The 23,908-nt window shown below is 44.8% G+C and overlaps 2 protein-coding genes across 4 annotated transcripts in view; both read right to left on the reverse strand.

Moving 5' to 3' along the window:
• Positions 1 to 15,621, reverse strand: part of TMOD1 (tropomodulin 1) — a 26,744-nt gene extending 11,123 nt beyond the window's left edge. The window contains exons 1-3 of one of the 3 annotated variants that reach the window (XM_071580746.1): positions 15,535 to 15,621; positions 4,900 to 5,063; positions 2,930 to 3,086 (exon numbers count right to left, since the gene is read on the reverse strand). In XM_071580746.1, the coding sequence (XP_071436847.1) occupies positions 2,930 to 3,086; positions 4,900 to 5,019 (277 nt within the window). In that variant the 5' untranslated portion in view covers positions 5,020 to 5,063; positions 15,535 to 15,621. Of the gene's footprint in view, positions 1 to 2,929; positions 3,087 to 4,899; positions 5,064 to 14,935; positions 15,102 to 15,166; positions 15,266 to 15,534 lie in introns of those variants that run through there. The other 2 variants (XM_071580747.1, XM_071580745.1) reach the window with 2 other exon arrangements.
• A 3,773-nt stretch (positions 15,622 to 19,394) lies between these two features.
• Positions 19,395 to 23,908, reverse strand: part of TDRD7 (tudor domain containing 7) — a 40,813-nt gene continuing 36,299 nt past the window's right edge. The window contains exons 13-15 of the mRNA XM_071581552.1: positions 22,577 to 23,067; positions 22,086 to 22,246; positions 19,395 to 19,866 (exon numbers count right to left, since the gene is read on the reverse strand). Coding sequence (XP_071437653.1) covers positions 19,646 to 19,866; positions 22,086 to 22,246; positions 22,577 to 23,067 — 873 coding nt within the window. The 3' untranslated portion in view covers positions 19,395 to 19,645. The remainder of the gene's footprint in view (positions 19,867 to 22,085; positions 22,247 to 22,576; positions 23,068 to 23,908) is intronic.

The raw sequence follows: 23,908 nt of genomic DNA on the forward strand, positions 1-23,908 counted from the left end.
CTCCAAGTGCATGTTGGCAGGGCAGAGAACATATCAGTCAAAAGAAGCTGGAAAGGAGGTGGTGGAGGGGTCTGACAGCAGGTAGAGAGAGAGTTCAGTGAACACACCAGATGTAAGCAGGAGCAGGCTTGAGGCTGCTGGTTTAGCTCAGCCTTGCTGCAAGGGGCATGCCAGATGGAGACCTCTGTGCTTTATCTCCCAGGACAGCAAAAGGCCAAGAAACAGACCTTTTCCGTACAATTCAAAGGTGCAAATCAACAAGTCCAGCTGGTAATGCAAAGTTGTCATCTCAACTGCTTGATCATGACCTTTTTCTAAGGGGGTTGCTCAGATGGAGAAGAGGCTGTATGGTGAGTGGTGCAGCCCCAGCCCAGCTCTGAATGCAGTGGGCTCTCTGGCACTCCCCCATCTCACTGCCCACGGTAATCACCGGGCAAGCCATGACCTTTCTCTGATGGGGCTGGATGCAACCAGGGAGGTGTGGGGCAGTGGACAGGGTTATGGCACTGCATGGGTTCTGCCAGCTCCTAACCTCTCACACTGACAAAGCATGGTGGATCTCTTCACAGAGGTGGAGCAGTTCAGGTCTGAGATTTCAGTTACCCATCTGTAACTGCTCAGAAGAAAAGAGAGAGGCTTGTGTGTTTTAACACAGCACAGTAAGGAACAGTCTGTCGGGTGAATCCAGTGCTGCTGAGACTGGAGTAGGAGGAAGCGGGCTCTTGGAGCCTTTTGGAGCAGCCTCCTCCCTTAAAATAGTACAGAATCACTGCAGAGGAGATAGTGAGTGCAAAACACTTGGTATGCCAGTCAGGACTATTTTCGTCCCCTCTCTGAAACCAGAGTCAGCAGCACTGAAGGGGAGAAAGAAAGATCCTGCTGCTCAGGCATGTGCAGAAACAGAAGGGGCTAAATTTAGCCTCAAGGAAGAAGCAACTGCACCTAGGGCTCCCCTGGTATGAAATGGAGGCTGCCATACACAGCCTTTTGCACAGCAGCTCATCTCCTGCCTGTGCAGGAGATGCCCTGACAAAGAGGGCAGGAATCTGCCTCCTGGGACACAGCTGCTCTCACAAAAATAGGCAGAGCGTCATGTGTGTCTGCACAGCCAGGCAACTTCCTGGAACGCAGCACCAAAATGTCTGCTCTAGCTTGGTGTGAAGATCTGGAACCCCTGTCCCACCAAATGCAAACCGTACATACCATCTGGTCTGTGCAACTTCAGCAGAGAACAGGAGAAACGGCAAACTTAATTCTGCTGTCACACACAGTAACTCCATTTGATACCTCAGTGTCAATGGAACTTCTAGGGTTTAATTCTAAGTAAATTTTAATTAACTAATTTAATAGTCGACTTTTAACTTTTAGAAAGTTCTGTATCTCATCCACGCTTTGTTACAAGATTGAACTTTAAATTAAACAGTGGAGGTAAACACAGCATTTTATGTCATAATATAGCATGTATGCACACCCCAGCTCCTACCCTGCCCAGAAGCATGGCCAGGGAGAACACCTCAGTGGCAAACCAGTAAATCACCCTCCAAAGGTGGTGATTTATTTACAGCTCTCTCACAGCTGTGAATATGTAATTTACCGTCTCTGGCTCACAGTCAATGTTAAGTAGTGTCTTCTCTCAACAGCATGTTACAAGTGAAAATATGTTTAATGCATTTGAGATCACATCAGGCTGAAGTACTATGAGCTCAGATAAGAAGTTGAAGATTTGAGATGCCTGAAATACCTCTGTCCCCTGCAGAGCACTGCTTTTATCTGCTGGGCTAGCCAAGCAGGTAATCAGTGCTGAGCTATGTCTGAAGTTACTAAATTGGTCTTCCTGATAGCACTCAATTTACTCTTTAAATTTACTTTTCTCAAGTAGTACTTTGTTTTTAATCTAAAAATACCACCTCAGGTTTTATTAAATGAACAGATTTAACACAAGTGCTTTCTAAAAGAGACATGTGAGTCTGTAAGGAGATATCTTTGAGAACGATCTCAGTTAGGAAACCTGCTCATATGCCCACATTTTCATGTATTTCTGTTTTGACACAGGGCAACCATTAGTGTGAACAGTGTAGAACCAGCTCACCTGCTGCAGGGGCACCATGGTGCACAGGGAGACATAACAGCAGAAAATTGCTGCTGAGAAGCTCCTGGAACCCAGAGGCAGGGGCTGACCAGACCATGTCACATATCAGATGATATTCAGAGTGCTAACAGGAACAGGAAGGTCATTTGTATAACGAGTCATGTATGAGTAGAACAGGAAGAGATGCCAGAAGCAGAAAAAAGAGAAGAGGCAGAGAAAACTCTTTGCACACAGGCCTCATGGCCATGCAGAGCAGGAGTGCAGTCACTGTTTTAGGATATGGTGCAGAAAGACACAAACATGTGACCTGCAGAAGAGTGGGAAGTGAGGCTGCAGTTATCAAGAGGTGATGGAGATTAGATGGCAACTGTGGGACTCATCACAGCTGTGGAGAATTGTGGCGTTTCTTTATGATGAGAAGCTCTCAGTGTTGGGATGGAGTGTAAAAGACAATGATGAAACAAAGAGCACAGCATGCAGACCTCACAGGAGAACAGGGCAGAGGAGGAACAGGAGAGGAGAGAAGACGGTGTCTTTCCCATGGCCTGATCCACCTGCAGTGGCATGGGAACAGAAGGAGGCTGCACAGTGTTACAGCTTCTGTCTAGTTCTTAACAACGTATCAAGTGGTATCCAAATTAGCAAGCACAGGGACCTCTTCCACACACACCAGTTTATCAGCCAGCCTGGGCTCCGGCTAGACAGCAAACAGAGCAGGTTCACCACCTCAGTGGTGTCAAAATGAAGATTTAGCAATGCAGGTTAGACACAACCCTTCTGCTGTGCACCCACTGTACCCTCATTGTGATGCACCCAGCATGGTGCAAAGGATGACCATACCTCTCTTTTCACCCGTAAAAGGGACCAAGTCTTCTCTATCTTTAATGTCCTTTGCCTGCTTTTCTAGGTGGGCCATGAGTTCCTCCCTTTTGAATGGGCCAGTTGGTGGCTTCTGTGTCTGATCCCGCTGCCGCAGCCCTGCTGGCAGCAACGCATTCTAGACATGAAGGGAAGAAAAACAGGTTACCTCTGCAGGACATGATCCCCATCCATCAAACACTCTCACCTCTCCACTTCCCTCATTCCAATGTCTTCCACATGGCTGGACAATTTTGCTTTACCTGTGTCAAAGGTTTTCTCCATCCAGCCCCACTAATTCTCACATCATCCAAGACATGTGATGCTCCTTCCCTGCTCCAGTTTCAAGTGCTGTTAAGTGGATATTTCACTGCAACTGCAACTCCAGCCCGTTCTTCTGAAGGCTCCCAGCCATCGTCTCCCCACTAAATGAGTCTGTTCAAGTGCCCACATGCCCCATACATCCCAACAAGAATATGTTACGTGAAATCTCATGGTGTTTCACAGAGCAGACCACAGAGGAATGGTGGTCCCTTCTGTCTTTCATGATTCCTCACATAACTACAGACAAGGTCTAACAGAGAAGGTCACTTGGTTACAGAACAAGATCCCTGTTAACCTCAGCCCTTTTACAAATTGCGTCCCTGTTATTATTCAGTCACATTAGCCACCATGGGAAGTTGCTTTTCACCTGACACATATGGCACGTAAACACCTGCTTATATTTAAATATAGAACAGCTTTAATGCAGTAAGTAAGGCTATTTCCAGATTTGACACTAAGCATGTTCTTTAAAGCTTTATGGGATAGAAGTCAACATTTACTTTTTAAGACATTCAAGGTGAGTTTTCCATGCCCACTTGATAAAATAGTTCATTATAATTTTAATGTTTCAGTGAAAAGCCTGGGAAGGAAAATTACTAATAGGAAGAAAATAGACCCAGGCAGCCTTGGAGTGCAACAGAAGAGAACTGTGTGAATGCCCAGGCAGGGAAGAATAGGAGACAGCTTGCTTCCTCAGGCTTCGTGCTGTGAGAAGTAACCATGTAATCTTCATGTTTTAACTTCTGCATTCAGATGACATCTGTACTGACAAATTTCCACAATTATTTTACCTTTCTGCATCTTTCACAGAATGCTGCCTGTCTCTGTGTTTTCTGAGGCAGCTGTAGCCAGCCCCTCAGCCCAGACACTTAATCCTGGGAGCTAGCTTTCCACCTCTTAAATATTTTCCTATGTTGCAATTAAAAATACTGATGATGCAAGCTACACGTCCCATCATGTACTCCAGAAACACTAGTTGCATGTTGCAGGAACAATTTCTCACTTGGCAGTTCCCAAACTCATCATGTAACATTGCCATAACCCAGAGACCTGTCAGTTGGCTCTGCATGTCCTCTGCTAGGGCCACAGAACAATACTGACTCCAGAAACCTCTCACCAGCTTGGCACCAGCAGACACCACATTTGCTTATATGTAAGCTCCTGCTGATGCTGGGAGGTTGTTAAAAATAAACTATCTCACTGCAAAATGGTGGGATTTAGCTTTCTGCCTAAATGGAGTAAAATACAGACCATTTGAAGTTTGTTTCAAAGAAACAAAACTCCCAGAAAGCCTGAAACCAAACAATCCACAAAGCAATCCCTCCAGGGTGGCCTGATCAGAAACAGAGATCCATTTTCCAAGTTGCTGCCCTGCACCAGCATCAGCTCCTACTGGTGCTACAAATCACAATGCTTGTCACATCAGAGAATGCACACCAGGAAAAGTGCAGAAAAACAGAAACAAAACCACACATCTAGACTGCTTGCAGTGGCAAAAACCTCTTTTGCTCACCTGCAGCCAGTCTCTTCCATTCTTGCACTGAGTACAGGCTCTGTAAAGAATCCCACTGACATACAGATTCTATGGAGATTTAACATCTAGCAAATCCCATTTAAAAATTACTTACATCAGGATCTAGTTCTTCCAGTTCATTTTCTAACTTCCTGAGCTCCTCCTCTGTCAGGGCTCCAAGGATCTTGTCTTCATCAAGGTCTCGGTATTTTTCTAGCTCCTTTCTGTAAGACATCTTAGAGGAGTCTTGTGGATCTCACTTGTATGCTGAAACAGAACCTGAAATGAAAACCAGAAGCATTAACACTGATCACATGAAAGATAACACTGTAGCCTGTCTGGGTGAGGAACGCTGAATACCCCCAAGTTACAGAAGATTTATGCTTGAAGCATGGCTGATTTCGAAGACAGGGTCACATGTCTCAAGGCTGCCCACCCATATCCTACATGCACCTAACAGCCCATTGTGATGAGAGTGGCACAACTGCTGGCAGTGCATTGCCCCATCATGGATTTACAAGGCAGCACTGAGGAAGTACTTTGAACAGGGCCCTGGATAGATACGTTTTTCTACAAGCAATACTGTATGATAATGAAGTGCCCTAGGCATTTATTTTCTTGAAGTACAGTAAACCAGAAGTCATCAATAAACCGGAAGACTGAAGCTCTCATGTCCTTACAAACCCTCAGTAACACCAACCTACACTTGGCACTCCAAATGATGGTGTCACCAGATGGGAAAACAGCACCACTGAGTACCTCTGAGCCCTGCAAACCTCCACAGGGCTACAGTACACAGAACTTCTTCCCATGTTTTAAAGCCACAAGTAGATCAGGAAGTATTATCCACACATGTCCAGAAGGCTGCCAGCTAAAGGTACTATTTAGTGACCCACCTTCCCTGGGAAAACACATTTGCACAGTCGCTGGCTAAGCAGATGACCTGTGTGCTACTTCATATTCTAAACCAACCCTCCCAGAAGAGAAACGGGAGTAACATACTGAATGGCCTATGTGAATAACCCCTGCTGACCCAGAGGTTTGGCCTACATCTCCTGACATAAAATGTCATACAGAATCAAACACATGTAACTGGACCTCTGCAAGCAAAAAGACTGTAGAGGACCTTCTACAAAGGCCAATATGTTTAATATATGCAGGTGGGTTAAAAATACACTCAGCACAACACACAAAAATGTATCCAACTCTGCTCTTTTGTTGGCAGTCTCCTTCTGTTCTGTAGTAATGCCTGTATATTTATATATTTTAGGCTCAGTTTTTGTGAAGACTGAACTCTAGATAATTTAAAGTGACTTTTCCCAAAGTTTTGCTACTGTCTTGAATGACATTTATATTAAAATAACAGCAAGGCCTGTGCATATTTAAGGAGCCAAACCTCTTTTGGTTTTCTATAAATGGGCTTTTCTCAGCCCAGTGGAGCATCAGAACACTACTCCAAGTCTTGTCTCTCTAGCTTTAGCTGTCCTCTCAGGACAGGTTATGGTCTTAAAATCCTCACCCTTCATTAGTGGACAAAGTTTCTTTATACAAGTTACAACACAGCTGCTGTTCCAGATAGGAAAATTATCTTTAGCTTGGTCACAAAAGGGCACTGTAATGCACACATGCTTGCTCAACACCAAGCCCTTAAATTTAGAGCTGTCATCTGGTCAGATGTTTGGTTTCCCACTGCTGTGATGGCAATTCCTGCATCACTTGCATTCCTGCCACTTGCCACTTAGGAGGTGAAGCACCAGAAGATGGTGCCTCCTTGATGAGAGAAACAGCCCCCAAAGCTCCCAGATCTGGGAGTGAAAGGATGAAACCCAACTTTTCATAGGGCTGGTTTGCTCTGTCAGTGACAATTAGCTGTGGGCACCAGAGTCAAGGGCAGCGGGAGGGTAAAGGAGAAAGCACAGACAATGGGGCATCATGGGTTTGGCTAAATGAGGTGGTGGGGACCCCCATACACCTGTTCTTTACCAATGCCCTGCAGCAGTCAGTGCAAGGCTCCTGGAGCTGTGAGACTGGCATGTGGTAGCCATGCAACCACACCCTAGTCAGTCCAGGAGGCATATCCAGCAGCTCATCCCCTGTAAGATTGTGTTTCCTGTAGGCATAGAGACGGGCAAAGCCTTTACTGCAGTTACCCATGAACACTGATGCACAAGACTCTAAAAAAGCAGTTTGGACTTGGATCTGGAGATGTGTTGCTCTACTGTGACCCTTAGATTCAAGTGCACAAACCGCAACTTGTCTGGATTTCATACGCAACTTTTAGTTCCGACCATTCTGCTATGAAAGAAGCTGGAGCTAGGAGCAGGCAGGAGGCAGAGGATAACTCACTCCAGGCTGCTAAATTCCCAGTAATTGCTTAAAATACAATTGCTTAAAATACCCCCCCACCTGCCATGCATATGGCAATCTCTGGCTATGTGAGGACAACAATGTCCAGAGGCAGCCACCGTCCCTTCCCAGAAATCCAGTGCAGTCTTCAAGCAGTAGCCCATCTGGGCCCAGAGTGCAGCCTCTGCATGGCTGACCTTGTTGTCTCCTGCCAGAAGGACAGAGATGTCAGCACCAAGAGGCGAAAGACAGGACATTGGATGTCAGTGCGCACAGGCAATGCTTCTGGAAAACGCTTCAGGTTTCAAAGCATCTTGCAGAGATATGAAGCTGTGGCTGCATATAGCAAAGGCCCTGAGGGTTGAGGACAGGTGCAGAGCCTGCTGAAACACAGTTGAAATCCCCATGGGGAGAATTTCATTTGCCACCTACCTCAGACAGAGCTGCTGGGAGGGGGAAGTGCACTCACAGCCTTGCTGGTGCAGCCGGATAGTGCTGGCACCTTGCACAGCTCCCACAGAGAGCAGGTCAGGAGCACTGTTTGTTGGGAGCACTAGCCCCGTGCATGACAGCAGGACATTGTGTACTGCTCTCCTGCCTGCCCAGTGAGCTCCTCAGCATTGTGTCCTCCAGCACAGCCTCTGGGACCAGTATGTTCACTGGCTCTCCCTTATCTTCACATCCCAGCCCTCTTCTACCCTATCTTGCTAATGAGTGCTGGGAGAAAAAGCAAAAGAGGCCATATGCTGTAAATGGCAAGAGGGCTTTGTACTGCTAAAAATAAGCAAGCAGGTAAATTCAGCCTAATTGTTTAAATTTACACAGCATACTGAAACAAGCACCACAACAAACAGGTCTCCCTAACCTGTGCTAAGGTACAAGTATAGCTTAACATAGATCCTGCCCCTGAGCTCAAACAAAACAAGATCATCCAGCACAACTACAGTGTTAAACTTTTAAATCCACAGACTGCTAGCCATTCAGGGAAGAATCAAATGTAATTCACCACAAATCTACTCCATCAAATCTTTTCCCAAAGCTCAACTAAGATGGCAACTCTGATTTTTCACTATTTTTCATTAAACCTTCCACTCTTCATTCAATCAACTAAGGGAGCATCACAAAAGAATACATAAGTAATATACAGAAACCATACAGGACGAACACTATTACAACTTTAAGACCTCATAACATTGAAATTCACATTGACTACCAAGATAGCAAGGTATTAATCTCCTTGTTCAAAGTACTTGTCAAACACATGAGAAGACAGCCCAAACACTTGCACTTCATAAGTCTGAAGAGCACATAGGTTGGAATGCATGATGATAATTAAAAATCTTAAAGGAGAAAATTGAAATTGGATGGGAGATAGACCATTCCTGCCATGAATATAGGAAAACAAAACAAAAAAAGGCAACATTTGTGATGAGTGGGACGGAATAGTTTCTTTCTGAAGGATCCAAAGCTGCTGAACAAATACATGGATGCTGAAAGCCAGCAAAACCCTGTAAGACCCTGGAAATAATCCTTTCACTGCTCTGCACTGGTACTGCCCCTCTGCAGTCCCATGACCTTTCTGGGGTACCAAAACCTAAGAGCCGCACTGACCTCTACACAGGGAGCCAACAGAGACATGGGAAAGTGACCCATGTGGGACCATTGTGTCCCATCCACAGACAACAGCAGGCAGGGAGGACAGGACCAGGGCAGCAATGGGCTCAGGCTGCAACAGCCTGCTCAAGGAGGCTGTGGAGCAGCACCAGTACTGCTGAATAGGAGGATCTGCTGGATCAACCCCCAGTGCTCTGACAACACAAAAATGTTGTAGAGAAAGCATAAAGACTGATTTCCACAGGTGCTGTGTCAGGCAGTGAGACTGCAGCCCTGTGCACGCTGACACCAGGAAGCCTCTCTCCACACAAGCTCCCAAGAGCACTAGCATTCTGACACCAGGACATTAGAGAAAACCCTTTCCTTTTCATACAGACCCAGGGAGAAAGAGCAACTAACATCAGAGAAGTTACAGGACTTTTCAGTGATAAATTCTGTTACCAGCCCAAGCCACAGCTCTGCACAGGCTGTGGCACACGGCCACCATGCTCATGGCTGCAGAGAATGCAACACATGGGAGGGTTTGGTGCATCCCAAGTCACCAGCCACACTGGACCACCACCAAGAGGCAAAGGATGGGAATCTTGCATACTCTGATCCATGATGAGAACCATGACTGAAAAAGTTAACACTCTAACCCCAGACAACCCTCATATCTACTGTGAAATATCTTCTGTAAACTGAAATTTGAACAGACCAAATGGCTCAGTTTTGGGGATCAGGAAGTGGCCAAGACTCTTGGAAAACTGGAAAGTTTGAAGGCAGAAGTCTGTTCAGGAGGAAAGCTAGTTTTTAAGCAGCAGTAGAGGCAGGAATTAACCTCGTGGCTTGAGAACAGTTCCTATTTGACTCACACAGGACCTTAATCTATTAGGGGTTTATTTTTTTATAGCTTAAGTATAAACCTGAGTCAAAGTTCAGGGCTATTATTTTTGCTGCTTAAAAATAAATCAATGCCAACCAAGCCCTCTGCATTTGTTACAATTTCTTTTCTTTATTTTTTAACTTTTCTTTGATTTGTAGCATAACTTTAAAGATAAATGCCAGGGCTTTTTTATTTTTTCATCAAGGTACTATACATACCTAAAGTGACCATTTCCTATAAACTCACAAGAAATTAAGTATTTTCTGTGCATACACTTAGACCTCAATAAATCACCCAGGTGTAGATCCAAGATACATGCTGTGCAGATGAGAAGAACAAATCAGTTCCAGCTGTTTTCTAAATGAAAACTCTGGTTTTATGTGGCCTGTCAGATCTTTGGTAAACCTTAAAGCCATTAGCTAACCCAAATAAAATCTCATCCAGGGTTCAAGTCCTAATTTATTGTCAAGCTGCATGTGTGTGCAAAGGGACTGTCAGCCTAGAGAACTCCTTTGGCTGACAGTGAAGGAATGAAGGACAGTTGGGGCATTTGCAGGGAGGTATAAGGGAAAACAGGGGGTACCAGAAGCAATTGGAGATGTGGTAGCTGTTACATGTGGTAGAGCTGGGGCAGGCACACTAGGGATGAAGGACCAAAAAGTGTCTGCTGATTCTGCCACTCATGGGACAACTTTCAGCACACTTGGTGCTGGTGTGCAAGAACTTGACTCCACAGATGATGTTTGCGTCACTGAGCACCCAACACCACCATTCCCTGAAGTTTCAAGAACTGACCAACAAATCATATCCAGATCCAGCTGCAACAGAGGAAAAGATGAATATCACCTCCTACATAGACCAACTCTAAAAATGTGCATCTATGTGCATTTTTCAAAATCCAGTAGGAAATCAGAGCAGAACAGAGGAGGAGCAGGATCCATCCCCAGTGTCATAACACAGCTGGACACAATCCAAGTTTTGACCATCACTAGTCAATTTATCTCTAGCTATTCTGCTGATAAGGAATGTCAATGCAGATGTGCTGGTATGGGAACGTTCCCCTCCTAACACACAGGTACAGATATCACAGGTGGACCCTCACAGTCTCTTCTCCAGTAGACATAACCAGAGACCCATAGTGGCCTTACAAGTAACTACTTGAGATACAGGCATTCAGAAGTTTATCCCATTTCAAATTAACATTGTTCTCCCTAAAAGTCAAGTCTTTGGCTTGGAGAAATGAAAGGAAGGTAAGTATCTAAAGCTAGGCTCTTACAGAAATGGTCTCCTGTACATTTTTGTAGATTCTTTTTTAGGTAGATCTCCTTTTCTCAGACAGAGAAGAAAGCTTCTTTTTAACAAGTCCTAAACACAGACCCAGGCTGCAGCACCAAGAGTTTGCCTGCTTGGGCTCTGCATCACCACCTTGAATTCACAAGATATTGAAACCTCTTGATAAAGCTACAAGACACTTCCTATAGACTCTGCAGTGGACTTGCAGTCCAAGCTGCATTAGAAAGTGTCTGGCCAGGAGATCCACAAATGTGGATATTCTCCTCTGCTTAGCACCACTGAGGCTGCAGCTGGATGCTGCATCCAATTTGATGTTCCCCAGTAGAAGACAGGTCTTCCCAAGGTGAAGAGACTCCAGTGCAGGGCCATCAGGGTGGGCAGGAGGCTGGGACACAGAAGATGTGAGGAGAAAGAAACAGAGCTGGACTTCTTCAGCCTGGAGGGAGGAAGGCTGCAGAGGGATCTTCTTGCAGTTAGTCAGTCACGCCCTCCCAGAAGGGAAATGATTTCTAAAGAGGGCAAAACCAGGCTTTCCTCAGAGGTGCACAGAAGGAGCAACAGAAATAGCCTGAGGCAAGGACCAGATGGGGACCAGAGAGGTGGTGGAATTTCCATCTCTGGGTATATGATGCTCAACTAGTAAAGGCCATCGGAAAACTGATCTAGTTCTGGGGCTATGCTTGCTCAGAGAACATTGGACAAGGAACTTCCAGAGGTCCCTTACCAATCAAACTTTCTCTGACTTGGACACACCTGTGCATTCTTTAGAGATTAACTGTCCAAGTTCCTCCTCTGGATGCCAGGAGTTTACACAGGTTGGGAACTGGGCTGCAAGCTGACTCCCTAGAAGTCACAAAAATTTGTTTTCTGCACTCATCAGTTTGAATTCTGATTCTAGTTCAACACAAGAGAGTTTTAGCTGCCTTTCCCCTGAAACAGTTAAACCACTACAAGAGGTTTACGTGACTGAAATTCTCCTTGCTCCTGCAGCATGACAGTGAGTCACTCAGCCTCCAGGAGACTATCATAGTCTTGCTTTGTAGCTTTCTCACATTGAGAAGCCCTTGTGTAGTGTGTGCAGTAGTTAAGCATCATCTAATTCTCAACAAAACAGAGCATACAAGACAGTTGGTGTCCCCAGGTCCTGCTAAGCAAGCAATCCCATCAGGCTTATCTTCATCCCTTGGTCTTTCCAGGGCAGAGCTGGCACTGGCCTGGATGAGGAGCATGGACAGATGAAAGACAGTGGGTATACTCCAGGTGGTGAGAAGCTCTGTCAGGTCAGATGCAGGAAGAGGAGCACAGCACACATCCTCATTGCTCCAGGCAAGTTAGCCATCAGCTAGAAAGACTGGGGCACACTCAGCTTGTGGCAAGAAGCTCACACCTATGCAAATCCAACGGGGAATCTGCCGTCCCTTCAAGAAACACAAACTTCTCCAAAGAAGTTGTAGATTTCCTCTGGTTTGATAAAAATCTCCCAACCAGCAGCTGCTAACCTAAGATACCGTGAAATTCATATTTGAAAGGAAACATCTGGAAGAAGGCATTTTAGATCTCTTACAGCATACCTTGACTTCTGCCTCTCTAAGTGACAGGCCAGCCATACAGAACACATAATGCTATCTGGAGTCATCCTCACCACCCAGAACGCTGCAGCAATGAAATTCAATAGGCCACAGACAAGACTTATTAATGATGCTGCTTCATTCCCATGGGTATCCTCGTGCCAGAGCTGATGTCCCATCCTTGCACATGATAGTTCCACAGAAAATAGCTTGTTTGAGGTCATGCATGCACTAGGGAAGGCTTCTTTGCTCAACCAAAGTGATTTCTCCCTTAATCAACTGGTGCTCAGGTTAGTGTCATGCCCTCCCCTGTGTTTCCCCTCTGAACTCACCTGGGTCCTAACCTGATATTCAGAAACTGTCTGTATTGTCTGGTCCTTCTCTTGTCAACCCTTCTGCAGCCTGCAAGCTACACAACTCAATACTGACTCTTACCGAGCTGTCTTTCTCACCAGCCAATAGCCTGGATGTTTGGTGACCAGGCCAAAGCCCAAACACAATGCATGCCAGTTGTACCTCCCCACTTTGCATATTTTTAAGGCACTTACTTGTAAGCAGTTATGTATTCTCCTATTTAGGGTGAGGTTCTCTCATCCACCTGGCATGTACTTAGTTGCTTAATTACGAATCCCTATGAAAAGTGCATGGGCACACTTAAGTCATTAGTGACACCATGCACTCAGCTCCTGCTCTGTAACTTGAACCCTTCCACTTGGAAACTTTGCAGCAATGCACAGGGATCTCATCTGAAAACGGATCTTGGGTTCCTTGTCTGAGTTTCTGTTAGTCCTCAAATGGACACCTTCTTTCTCTGGCACACTCCAGTTGCAGGGAACTTGATGGATGCAATGTGAACACAGGAGCAGAAATGTTCCTGCCTTGCACTGAACAGTGCTTTGGATCCTTTGACAGACATTGGCTGTGTCCTGTAAATCTGAATCCTGCCAGACTGCCAGGTATAAAGCACAGCAATCTGTTAGTAGTAACACACCTATGTCTGTATGTCCTGATGCCATTCCACTGCTAGTGTGGCTGAAGCACAGGGAATGAAAGTGAAATACTCCATCAAACTGCAGCCAAGTAAGCCTTGGGTACATTGCTGCTTAATGAACGTCAAAGCAAAACAAGTCCTGTTCCAGCAGAAATGAGTATTTGATGTACACTATGCACCAAATCTGAATGAGGCACTTAGAGGCAAGACACTCACACAATCCTTTAAGGACTGTAGAATTGAAGGTACTACCTCCAGCTGGAAGATCTACTAAGCTGCACAGTGCTTGAATGGGGCAGAGCTCTGAGGAAGCATCACTTCAACCTTGCTTCCATATTTCTCCCTAGGCTGTGCCCAGCAGAGATTTTATATACAGCTAAAAAACCCCTCAGCCACATGGCTGAGCACCTTTCTGGCTCAAGGCCTAATATCCAAGGAAAGATGTTAAGCAAGTAGGGAGGACCTCCACATAAAGTTGGAGCAGCTGGCCTAGAAAGGAGGCAGAGGGCAATGGATTCTGCCGAACAAACAAATAATCTATGACCATTTCAAAAGCAAAAGCAGATAGATGAGCACATCAGGATGAGTGGAGGAGAAGTTGTGTCCATCAGAGTGAAGAGAAGTTAACTTCGGGATAGCAGCCCCTTTCAATCAATGACTATTTCAAGCTGGACAAAGTACGGCCATGGAAAACAGACCAAAATGGCTCAAGGAATCTTTCCTCCTGCTATCTGCTTTTCCCTTACAAAAGCAGCACAGCTTTCTATTGATCCATTATATGGAAGAACATTTCCTAAAGGAGCTCCTAGGATTACAAATGCAACGGCAGTAAAAAAACTCTCAGTGTCCTTTACAACGCGCTTAGTGCGGTGCAAGGCCCTCTCTTCCCTCCCTGCGCCAGCTCCCCCGATCCCCGCCGGGCTCTGCCGTGGGCACGTGAGAGCACCGCCGGCTGCCATCCATCCCAGCCCATTCCAGCGTCTCACGCCGAGGCAGGACACAGTCGCTCCCAGCTTGAGGACACCGGCTGCCCACCGAGGGACACAGCCACTCCCAGCCTGGGGACACCGGCTGCCCGCCGAGGGACACAGCCGCTCCCAGCTTGGGGACACCGGCTGCCCGCCGAGGGACACAGCCGCTCCCAGCTTGGGGACACCGGCTGCCCGCCGAGGGACACAGCCGCTCCCAGCCCGGGACACCGACTGCCGCAGCGCCCGCCGCCGGCTCCGCGCATCCCGGCGCAGCGCTCCCAGCTCCGGGCACGGCTCCCGACAGGCAGGCAAGTGTGCTGGCTGGCCGGCTTGCAGAGAGGCAGACAGGGAGACCCAGCACCCAGGCAGTCCCCCCTGTCCGCCGTACTTAGGGCGGCGGCGGCCGCTGCGCATGTCGATCCGGTGCCGGCCGGGGTCCGGCAAATATTTTGCCCAAAGAGAGGTCGGGTCAGGCCGGGCCCACCACCCCACTGCCCACTTACCGCACCCGTGAGCCAAGCCAAGCCAAGCCAAGCCAAGCCAAGCCGAGCCGAGCCGAGCCCGGGTGGCGCGTCCTTGCCCGCGCCTCCTTCGCCGCTGCCGGAGGCGGGGGTCCAGCCCGGGCTCGACCCGGCCGTCACTCAGCGGGGCGGCCCCACCGTCCCTCCCGGCCGGTAACAGCTGCGCCCGGCTCAGCCCCCGCCCCAATCCCGGCGGGGGCCCTCCTTCCTCACCCTGCGCCCGCACCCGCACCGGCACACGCTCCCCGTCCATCCCCAGGGCAGCATTTGCTTCCGAAAGGGTCTCTGCTGCTTTTTAACGATTCGGAGACGCTGGAGCCGGCCATTTGTCCCGTGGCAACTTCCTTCGGCGTGCCAAGCCAGACGCCTCGGCAAAACTGCCCTTTGGGAAACCGCGCTAGATGCGCACACATTTTCATGGCGATGCAGGCCACTGTAAAGTACCCTGCGACGTGCGGCTGGAAAAAGTCCTTCCCGGGAGGAGTGGTGCAGCAACTGGGATACGGAGCGCAGAGGGCTCTCAAGCCTCAGACAGACCAAGTCACAGCCGCTCAGGCGGCTGGCAGGATCGTCCCACTTACCAGCACTGCAGGGAACCTGTGGCTGCAAGCATGGGCACTTTATAAAAGCAACTTCTCCATAAACACCATCTGCTTCAATGCACTTACTAATCCTGTCTTACTTCACTCCCTGTCATTATGCTCCATAAATCCAGTGACAGCCACCTCCTACCTAGAGCAGCTCCAAGTCTGTCATCAGCCTGGGAGAGCTGCCTTCCAATCTTATGGTGTCAAAAGTTCCGATGTTGCTGCAAAATCTCCTTTCCCCTGTCTCACCTTTGAGTCACCCATGGATTTGCCCTATAATAATTTTTTTAACAAATCTCCTACAAAGTGTTAGTCCCAAGCTCCTTCTTTGCTCTCTAGTCTTCACCAGCAGCTACAAGCCAAGTGCAAAGAGGGTCCCAGATTTACTAGGGGAGGGCAGTGCATCTGAATGCTTATCCAGTGTGAAACCATTCACCATACTTTGCAGACCTAGCGATGACTTTCATCCAAAAATGCCCCCAGTCTCCATGAGATGGTACTTGGCTTTTTTTGCATGGCTTGTCATACAGCTGACCTGGCTAGCACTGAAGTCCCATTTCCCATGGCATTCAGAGAAAGATATGAAGTTAGCACTGGAAATACTGCTCATGACTGGGCCAAAGAAAGAATACAAATGGGTGCCCTGCCAAGCACTGAATTCAGTGCATACCACATTGAGGTAAGCAGGATCATGGCCCAGGTCACCTGCATCATCCCAGCTCTTGGCAGGAGAGAAAAGGGCACTTAGAACCACTGAATTCCCCTAAATGCCTGCGTTTGTTCAGGATGAAGAAGCCTGACTGGTACCAGACCAGGGAAACCTGGACACCCGTGGTTATGCCAATTTACCAACTGCCTTCCTCACGGGTGTGCCAGCTGTGAACAGCTCAGGGAAGGATCCACTGGCACCCCTCAGCTTCCCTACAGGGCTACATTGGTTTTACACTCTGACATACATAGCCACTTATTTTTTATCCCATCTGGCTGGTGTCAGATCTAGCTTTGTCTGCACCAGAAGTTCATCCAAGGTGAGTGCTAGTCTCCTTAGAGTGCACTCCATTAGGCAAGAGATTAACACAGCTTCTCAGAACGTTTGTTTTCAGTGTATCAGTGATAGTTTTTATCAGTCTGCTGTAACATACCGCAGTAATGAATGCTGCAAGTAAAATGCACCATGCAGCACCTTCACAAGACACCGAGTTTCACTAACTCCAACTACACCGAGGCTCTCAGGGAAGTGGCTTGGCATGCTCAAAGTGTGTCTGCTCAGATCACAAGCTCCCACTACCCCAGCCAAGTTCTACCTTCACAGAGCAGGGCAATTTTCCTGTTTCAGACTTCCAATCCAATCTGAAAATATCATCTTTCATACTTTATGAAGGTCTAAATGGTTTTTTTTCACAGCATGATTCCTCACTTTTGTTGTCTAATAAAATCAGCACATGACAATGTAGACTCCTTTCCAAGGTTTGCCTGGTGCACAACAACTGCAAGGACAAAGGATGAGTGTGGGGAAAATACAGAGAAAAAAGATCTTTGCAATAAAATTCTTCCCAAATGGGGAAAGAGGAGCCTAGGAGTGGCAACCTTTCAGATAAGAATTAATTTTGGGATGGCACAGAGGGTTCTTACATTTTCTCTGACGAAAGAGAGTTCCTCAAACTGACCCAGGGTGAACATACTGGGAAAAGAAAACAGGTAAACTTTAACTTTATAAACTTAACAAAATACAGCTGAGATGGAATAAACAGAAAAGAGGTGATTTGAACATGCTTATTTTTCACAGCCTTGGGAAAGTAAGAGATCTACTTTGTTTTAGTTATTACAGTGTTGTATGTTTCCTCTAGGTAATGAATGTTCACTTTCCATTTTATAAAATTCACAATGATCCACAAAACATGTCTAACAAAGCTGCATTCTATTCTTTTGGTTGAAAAGTTACCCTGGGTAGGGTCCCAAGAATTACACATTCCATATCAACATTCCAAGGGAGGATCAGCTGGGCTTCTGCAGATACATCCTACATGGTTTTGGTATTTATAATAAAACTGGAGTTCCAGAGAATTTCCAGGCCTTTCCTCTCTTCAGAAAAATGGTCTGACACCTAATCTAAACTTACCTTTCTGCAATTCAAGCTTTTACACACCTTATTTTATCTACATATAAAAACAGTTGTCTGCAAAACTTCTGAAAGTCTTCCCCTTCACAGCCTTCTTCTATTCAGACTAACTGCAAATCCTACTATTTAAACCAGACTACCTGCACTTTCATTGTTCTTGCTTTCATCTGGATCCTCTGAATAATCCACATCTTTCCTGTAGGACAATGACCAGGAACTGAATGCAGGTTTCCAGTGGAGGCCTTTCTAATAGCTGTCAGTGCAGAAAGACACTGTGAAACTGTAACTCCACCACGTGCTGGATGCAGACACAGGCAATGAAGCATCCCTGGTGAACATGCACTCCTGGAAGCAGAGAAATCATTCACAACCGTCGGGGAACACAGACTGCGGAATAACTGAAGTTAAACCCACACAGCATTCTGAGTGAACAACCTCCACAGAGCAGTCTAATGCCTCTTCAGAACCTCAGACTAACTGCTGATCATGCTATTTCACGATTTGCAAACTTCAGCAAACTGAAAGCGCTCAGTATTGTTTATAGCCAACACCTTCTGCACCTTTTTCAAACCAGAGCACAAAAGGTACTCAGAGAGCATTAGAAGGTCAATTAGCAAATGTGTTACAGAATCTTGCAGTCGGGCGAGTGAGTAACATTAAAAGCAGGTGTAAAATTATAGTCCTGCAACTGAAATCCCAGTCAGTGTAAGGAGCCAGTAGTAACAGCAGAGTACCTGTACTGTAACGGACTAGTAATGGAGACACTAAAGACAGTTGTGCAGCATAGCTGGAATGGAGAGACATCTCAGTGCAGCCTCTCTGAAAACACTAAGACCTGAACACAGCATCGTGTTAATAAATTCGGGTTGGGTGTGTGCTCCATGCATGCATAAAACAATTCACATGGGGAGTGATGCCCCGGCTTTGCTCATCAGTTAAACTGCACTCTGTTCTACCAGCAGACAAAGCAGTCTATGTGGACTCCAGTATTAATGGACCATTAATAATTATTAATTAACAGCATTAATGCAGATTTTTTTAGCTCAGTTTGTGCACTACTGCAAATGTTATACAACCAGCAGAAAAAATCTCATTGCTGCATATGTCGTGTAAAACTTTAATACTGTGCATAACAATCTAAAGAAACTATGGCAAGAAACACACATCTGGGCAGCAGACTATGAAATATAACCATGTCTACATCTCCTCTAAGTATTTCTGTGGTCAAAAATGAAGTAGGTTCTACTGTAGGCCAAAAATACTGTGTTCAAAGGATTTTAAGCATCCATCCACACGCTTATAGGACACTGCATGCTCCTCTCTCCAGGGAGCAGTCCTTTAAAGTTTCTGAGAAGCTAACACAAAAACGAGCTATCAAAAGAGTGGGAAAGAAATGCTTCGAATTTAGCAACCAGTCAGGGATTGCGATGAGGAGGGGAGAGCAGAACTGAGAAAAGTGGTGTCACTGCTAAAGAACAGCAAACAGACTAGTAACTACACAATTGCAAATGCTTCTGTGAACATTACGCCCCACAAATGCAGTATCCCAAACAAGGGATAATTACCAAGATAAGGGGGAAAAGGTCACCAACAATGTGTATCTCTGACAATAATTCAGAGATATGGGTCATGTTTCAAAAGTAATAAAAATGTTCACTAAAAGGAGGACTACCCAGTGTGGCTCTAATAGCTATGAGATAAAAAAGCCTCAAAAATTAGGGAATGATCACAAAGACAAAATTCACGTTGTTTTATTGCTAAATAACTTCTAAAATATTTTAACCCAAATATTCTAGCATTACAATGGTAAACAACTTGAAAATTTTCAGAAAGTCAGCTGAAGTCAACAGAAAGCAAACTTGTTAAACAAACACAGATTTTTCAGTTTTATCCCCATTATGTCTTCAAGGCCATGTAGTAGTTATATTTCTCTTCAAAGCCTGTCACTTATTTCATTGCTAAGCTGCTACATTTCAGAAGTGGCGATTAATCATCCTTTGAAAATTCCACAAGACTCTGTGACACAAATTCATGAATCCATGTATCAATATGCGGAAGAGATGTGTCCACAAGAAAAGTCACTATTTTTCGATCCCAAGAGTTAGTGCTTTCATTAACTGACTGTATCTGTGCCACAAAGGGTTTCTTCTCTACAAGATTCCGGAACACTATTGATGCCTCTTCTGACCACTGCTGGTTTTTCACTCCTAGGACAAATGTAAAGCAAAATAGAAGGTCATTTATAGACTAGATCAATTTGAATCATTAAGTTTATAAAGAAGCGGGGTGTGTTCAAATACTTGAGAAAACAGATGTTAAAGTGCTAATGAATGCAACTTAATTCTAGGAAAGAAGCATAAGCTCACTCATCTCCCACACAAGCAAGCTTAACTATTACATAGCCTCAGACATTTTTTTTCCTTGAAGTCTAAAGATATGGAAAATGGAAGGCAAATGCACTGACTCACTAAGCAATTCGAAGTACATCAGCTGCCTTGCATGACCAGTGAGTATCAGGAACCTTTTTGAAAGTTCCTTTCAGAATAGACTTTGTCTTCAGCCTGAGGGTGCTGAAATTATTTGTCATGGTGGCCTTGCTTTAGATTAAGTTTTCTTCATCTCAAAGCAGCACCAGCTGCTAAAATGTCTGCCAAACCTTCAAGTCCCAAACTAGATCTGCAGAGGGCAGAAATGAAGAGAAATGCTGCCTAAATGCCTCACAACTGCTCTTATTTTTTTCAGAGCAAAGTCAAAACCAGAGCAAAGAAAAGTCTCAAAATCCCACGAAGTCATATCTGTTAGAACACAAACAGGTTTTTGAATATGGCTGTAAACTATCTAGAATGAAGTGGCTCATGCAGACTTGGGATTCAGTCTCCCCAGACCACTTCTGGTGTATATATTTACACACAGGGGCTCAAATATCATGCAGGAATACACAAAAACCAGCTTGTGGTTAAAAGAAGCAAACCAGCAAAGCGACAGTACTTTGCTTCTACTACTAGCAGCAGCTTGCCACTGACAGAACAACACAGGCACACAGCTGCCACAGATTACAGAAGGAACTGGAAGCCAATAGTTAATCAACATTTAAGAAAGGGTAATTAATGCTGAGAAATGCTGCTGTGGAAGCAAATGGGATTTGACAAGGAAACAAACCAGAAACTAAGATGCAGGAGACATGAAAACAGAGAAAAAAAAAGTGGCAGAAAAGCAAGGCAATAGTTACTGGTCTTCCAGGCTCAGCTGGCCTGCTTTGACAATATGAAGCATCTCAGAGGCAAACTTAACCAGCTACTTGTGGGACTCTGGGAAGCAGGAAAAGCAGATGACTTGCAGGTTGCTCGGCTGGATCCTGTACTACCCCAGAAGACAGACACAGCTAGGAATCAGCTTCATTACAGCACTTCCAGGACCCCAGCCTGCTCATAACACATCCATCATCCGTAGTTTAAAGCAACCCCCAAGGTCACACTGAGGCCATGCAGGAAAGCAGATCCACACAAGGCAACCCAGGATCAGAGCACCAACCTTGTGGCCTGTCACTTCCAACAAGCATATTCTGTGTCTGAAATCTAGACTAGTGATGACCAAACAGCAGCAGAAAGCAGAAACTGACTAAGACGAGATGCATACATCTGAAAGCCATACAGAAATCAAAGAAACATTTGGAAAGTAAAAGAAAAGCAGCAAGGAGAGATCAAGTTTTATTTTTTTATTTCTCTCAGATGCATGCACACTCTCTATGCCCCACATTCTCAAGGAAATTAATCTCACTTAAGCTTTTTAAAAGCCCTCACCCCTCTTGTGGAGTTTTTTGTTTGTTTGAGAAAACCAATATATTTCACGCAATTTTACATTCCAAATATGCACTGGAAAACTGTAAATTACAATGGGGTCAGATATATATGTGAAAAATGTCTAGAAATTCAGCATCTAGGTTCCTAACATTATGTAAACTAGGATAATCAGAACATTAAGTCCTTAGCAACAGATACATCATTAACTTTCATGCTTCATAATGGTTTATGTAAGAAGCAAAACAAAATTTATTTCTAATTTCCATGTCCTTTGCACATTAGATATCACATACATTAAATGATAAATTTTATGACAATAAAAATCAGCTGCTGCGAAAATTGACGCAATCTTCATTTTCAAACATGATAACTAAAAGTGCTTCACTAAATTAAGCAAACAAATAATAAAACAGAATTATCACTACCTATGCCATGAAGAAAAGCAGAGCTGCTTTGATTACATAAACATGTATTCATTAAGGATGTTTCTGCAAGCATGTACACTTCAGAAAAAAAGTAATTACATCACTAATCTTTGACTTCGTCCACTTTACATTTCTGTGCATTTGGTACCCCCCACTGATTTAAGACCTTAACAAGAACAATGGTAAATGCTTGTTACCTACCTGCTAGCTGAGCTGTTATAGCTTGGAAAGGGAGTCTTCTAAACGCGTCCGTGAGTGGCTGCACTTTCTGAATGCTGACAAACTCATGCTTACCATAGTCCAGCTCATACACTGACAAAAACCCATTTCTAAGAATTCCTTTTACTATGACCCTGTACCACCTGAAAAGGAGGTGAACAAGAACAGACAATTTGAATTCATATTCACACACTGTCAAGACACCAGAAAAGTAATACATGATGAAAAATCTTAACCAACTTGTCTCAAGCTTTCCAGGTCTGTATTTAGCTGAATAAAAATCAACTACTCCAACTACAATCTGGAAGCATGAAGGGACTGCAACCTCATTTACTCTCTTAATCTCTCAGATTTCATTTGACATCTGCCACTTTGTTAACAATGCAGACTAAGCAAAGCTAGGCTTGCCTAGCTTAGCAGAGTTAAGCTTGCTTTAAAGATTTTGTTTGTAAGTAATTTAAATATCTACTTACTCATCTCCAATTTTAGCTGCATACAGCTTGTTTTTTTCAATGTTCACAGGTTTCTCTTCTGCCCTGCTGTAGTACAAGATCATTTCTTCCATTAGGGCATACAGATTGTTTAGCTCATTCCAAGGCTGGACAATGAAGTGACCTGGATGGCAGGCCACGGAGACATAGATATCCATGAGCTCGCCAGGCTTTGGCAAGGGTAGAGGAGGCGGCGTCTCCACGGCAGACACTGCACTGCTGTGTTCTCTGGCTGAATCACAGAAACTCTTCTCTAGCATCCCACTGGCTACCTGTGGAGCTGAAACACCGCCACTTACAACTTCAGTGGAGCTAGTCCCGCTGGGTGTAGCACTCAAGAAAACATCTTTCTGATATTTCCACAAGTCTGCATTTTTGATCTGTCTATTGATGCTTTGATCCATGTCCGGGAAACTCTCTGGAGTGAACAAGTAAATGTGTGCAATTCCTTTTGAATCATCCTTTTCAATCACCTTGGAACACAAAATGCAGTTTAATATCCAGCTAGTAACTATTGAACAAACATCTGATTTTGTACAGAAAATTAAGGCAGCAACAGTTCATTGCATTTATGCACAGAAGTATTTTCAAGGTTCTCCCAAAAATGTTAATGAGGTTGTGGATAGTAAGCCACTCACTGCAGATAGAAAGAGCCCTTGCAGCTATTCCAAATACAAACTTGAACTGAGCTTTGTTCCGCCCAACAGGTTCAATCCCAGTACTGTATTATACAATTCTAGTTTTCAGGAGAACAGTAGCCCATGTCCATTCAGATCCAAAAAACTATTAAAGACATAAAGCTTCAAAATATCTTCCTGTCATTATGGAAGTGAAGCCTACTAAATTATTGATGGGAAAAAATAAAGACCAACAAAGCTCCCAGATTGGCATCATGCATAATTTTCAAGCACCAGCACAAAAATATTTCCTATTTAACACCAGATATGTTAGCATTATTAATAGTAAAGCATTGAAATTTAAATTTGACAACGTATATAACATTTCTTTAGAGATTTTTCCACTGATATTACTTGCCAGGAATAAAAACTTTTCACAATTAGAGCACACATCTGCTGTCTATTATTTAATCCAGCAAAAAATTAGCACCAAACACAAACTGTCTTGAAAGACTGTAGTTAGAAAAGCTAGATGAAACAGGCTTAAGTCTCAGACTACAGGTCTAGACTAAAACAAGCAAAAAAGTTAAGGAAAGCTACAAGGCACTTTTTCAAAGTGCTCTGACAGTAACTAGAATCAAATTTTTCAGAGGAAATTAGCTTTGTTTAATCTGTAGTTAGTAACAATGTTCCTTCA

Source organism: Pithys albifrons, chromosome Z (assembly GCF_047495875.1).
Source record: "Pithys albifrons albifrons isolate INPA30051 chromosome Z, PitAlb_v1, whole genome shotgun sequence".
NCBI lineage: Eukaryota > Metazoa > Chordata > Aves > Passeriformes > Thamnophilidae > Pithys > Pithys albifrons.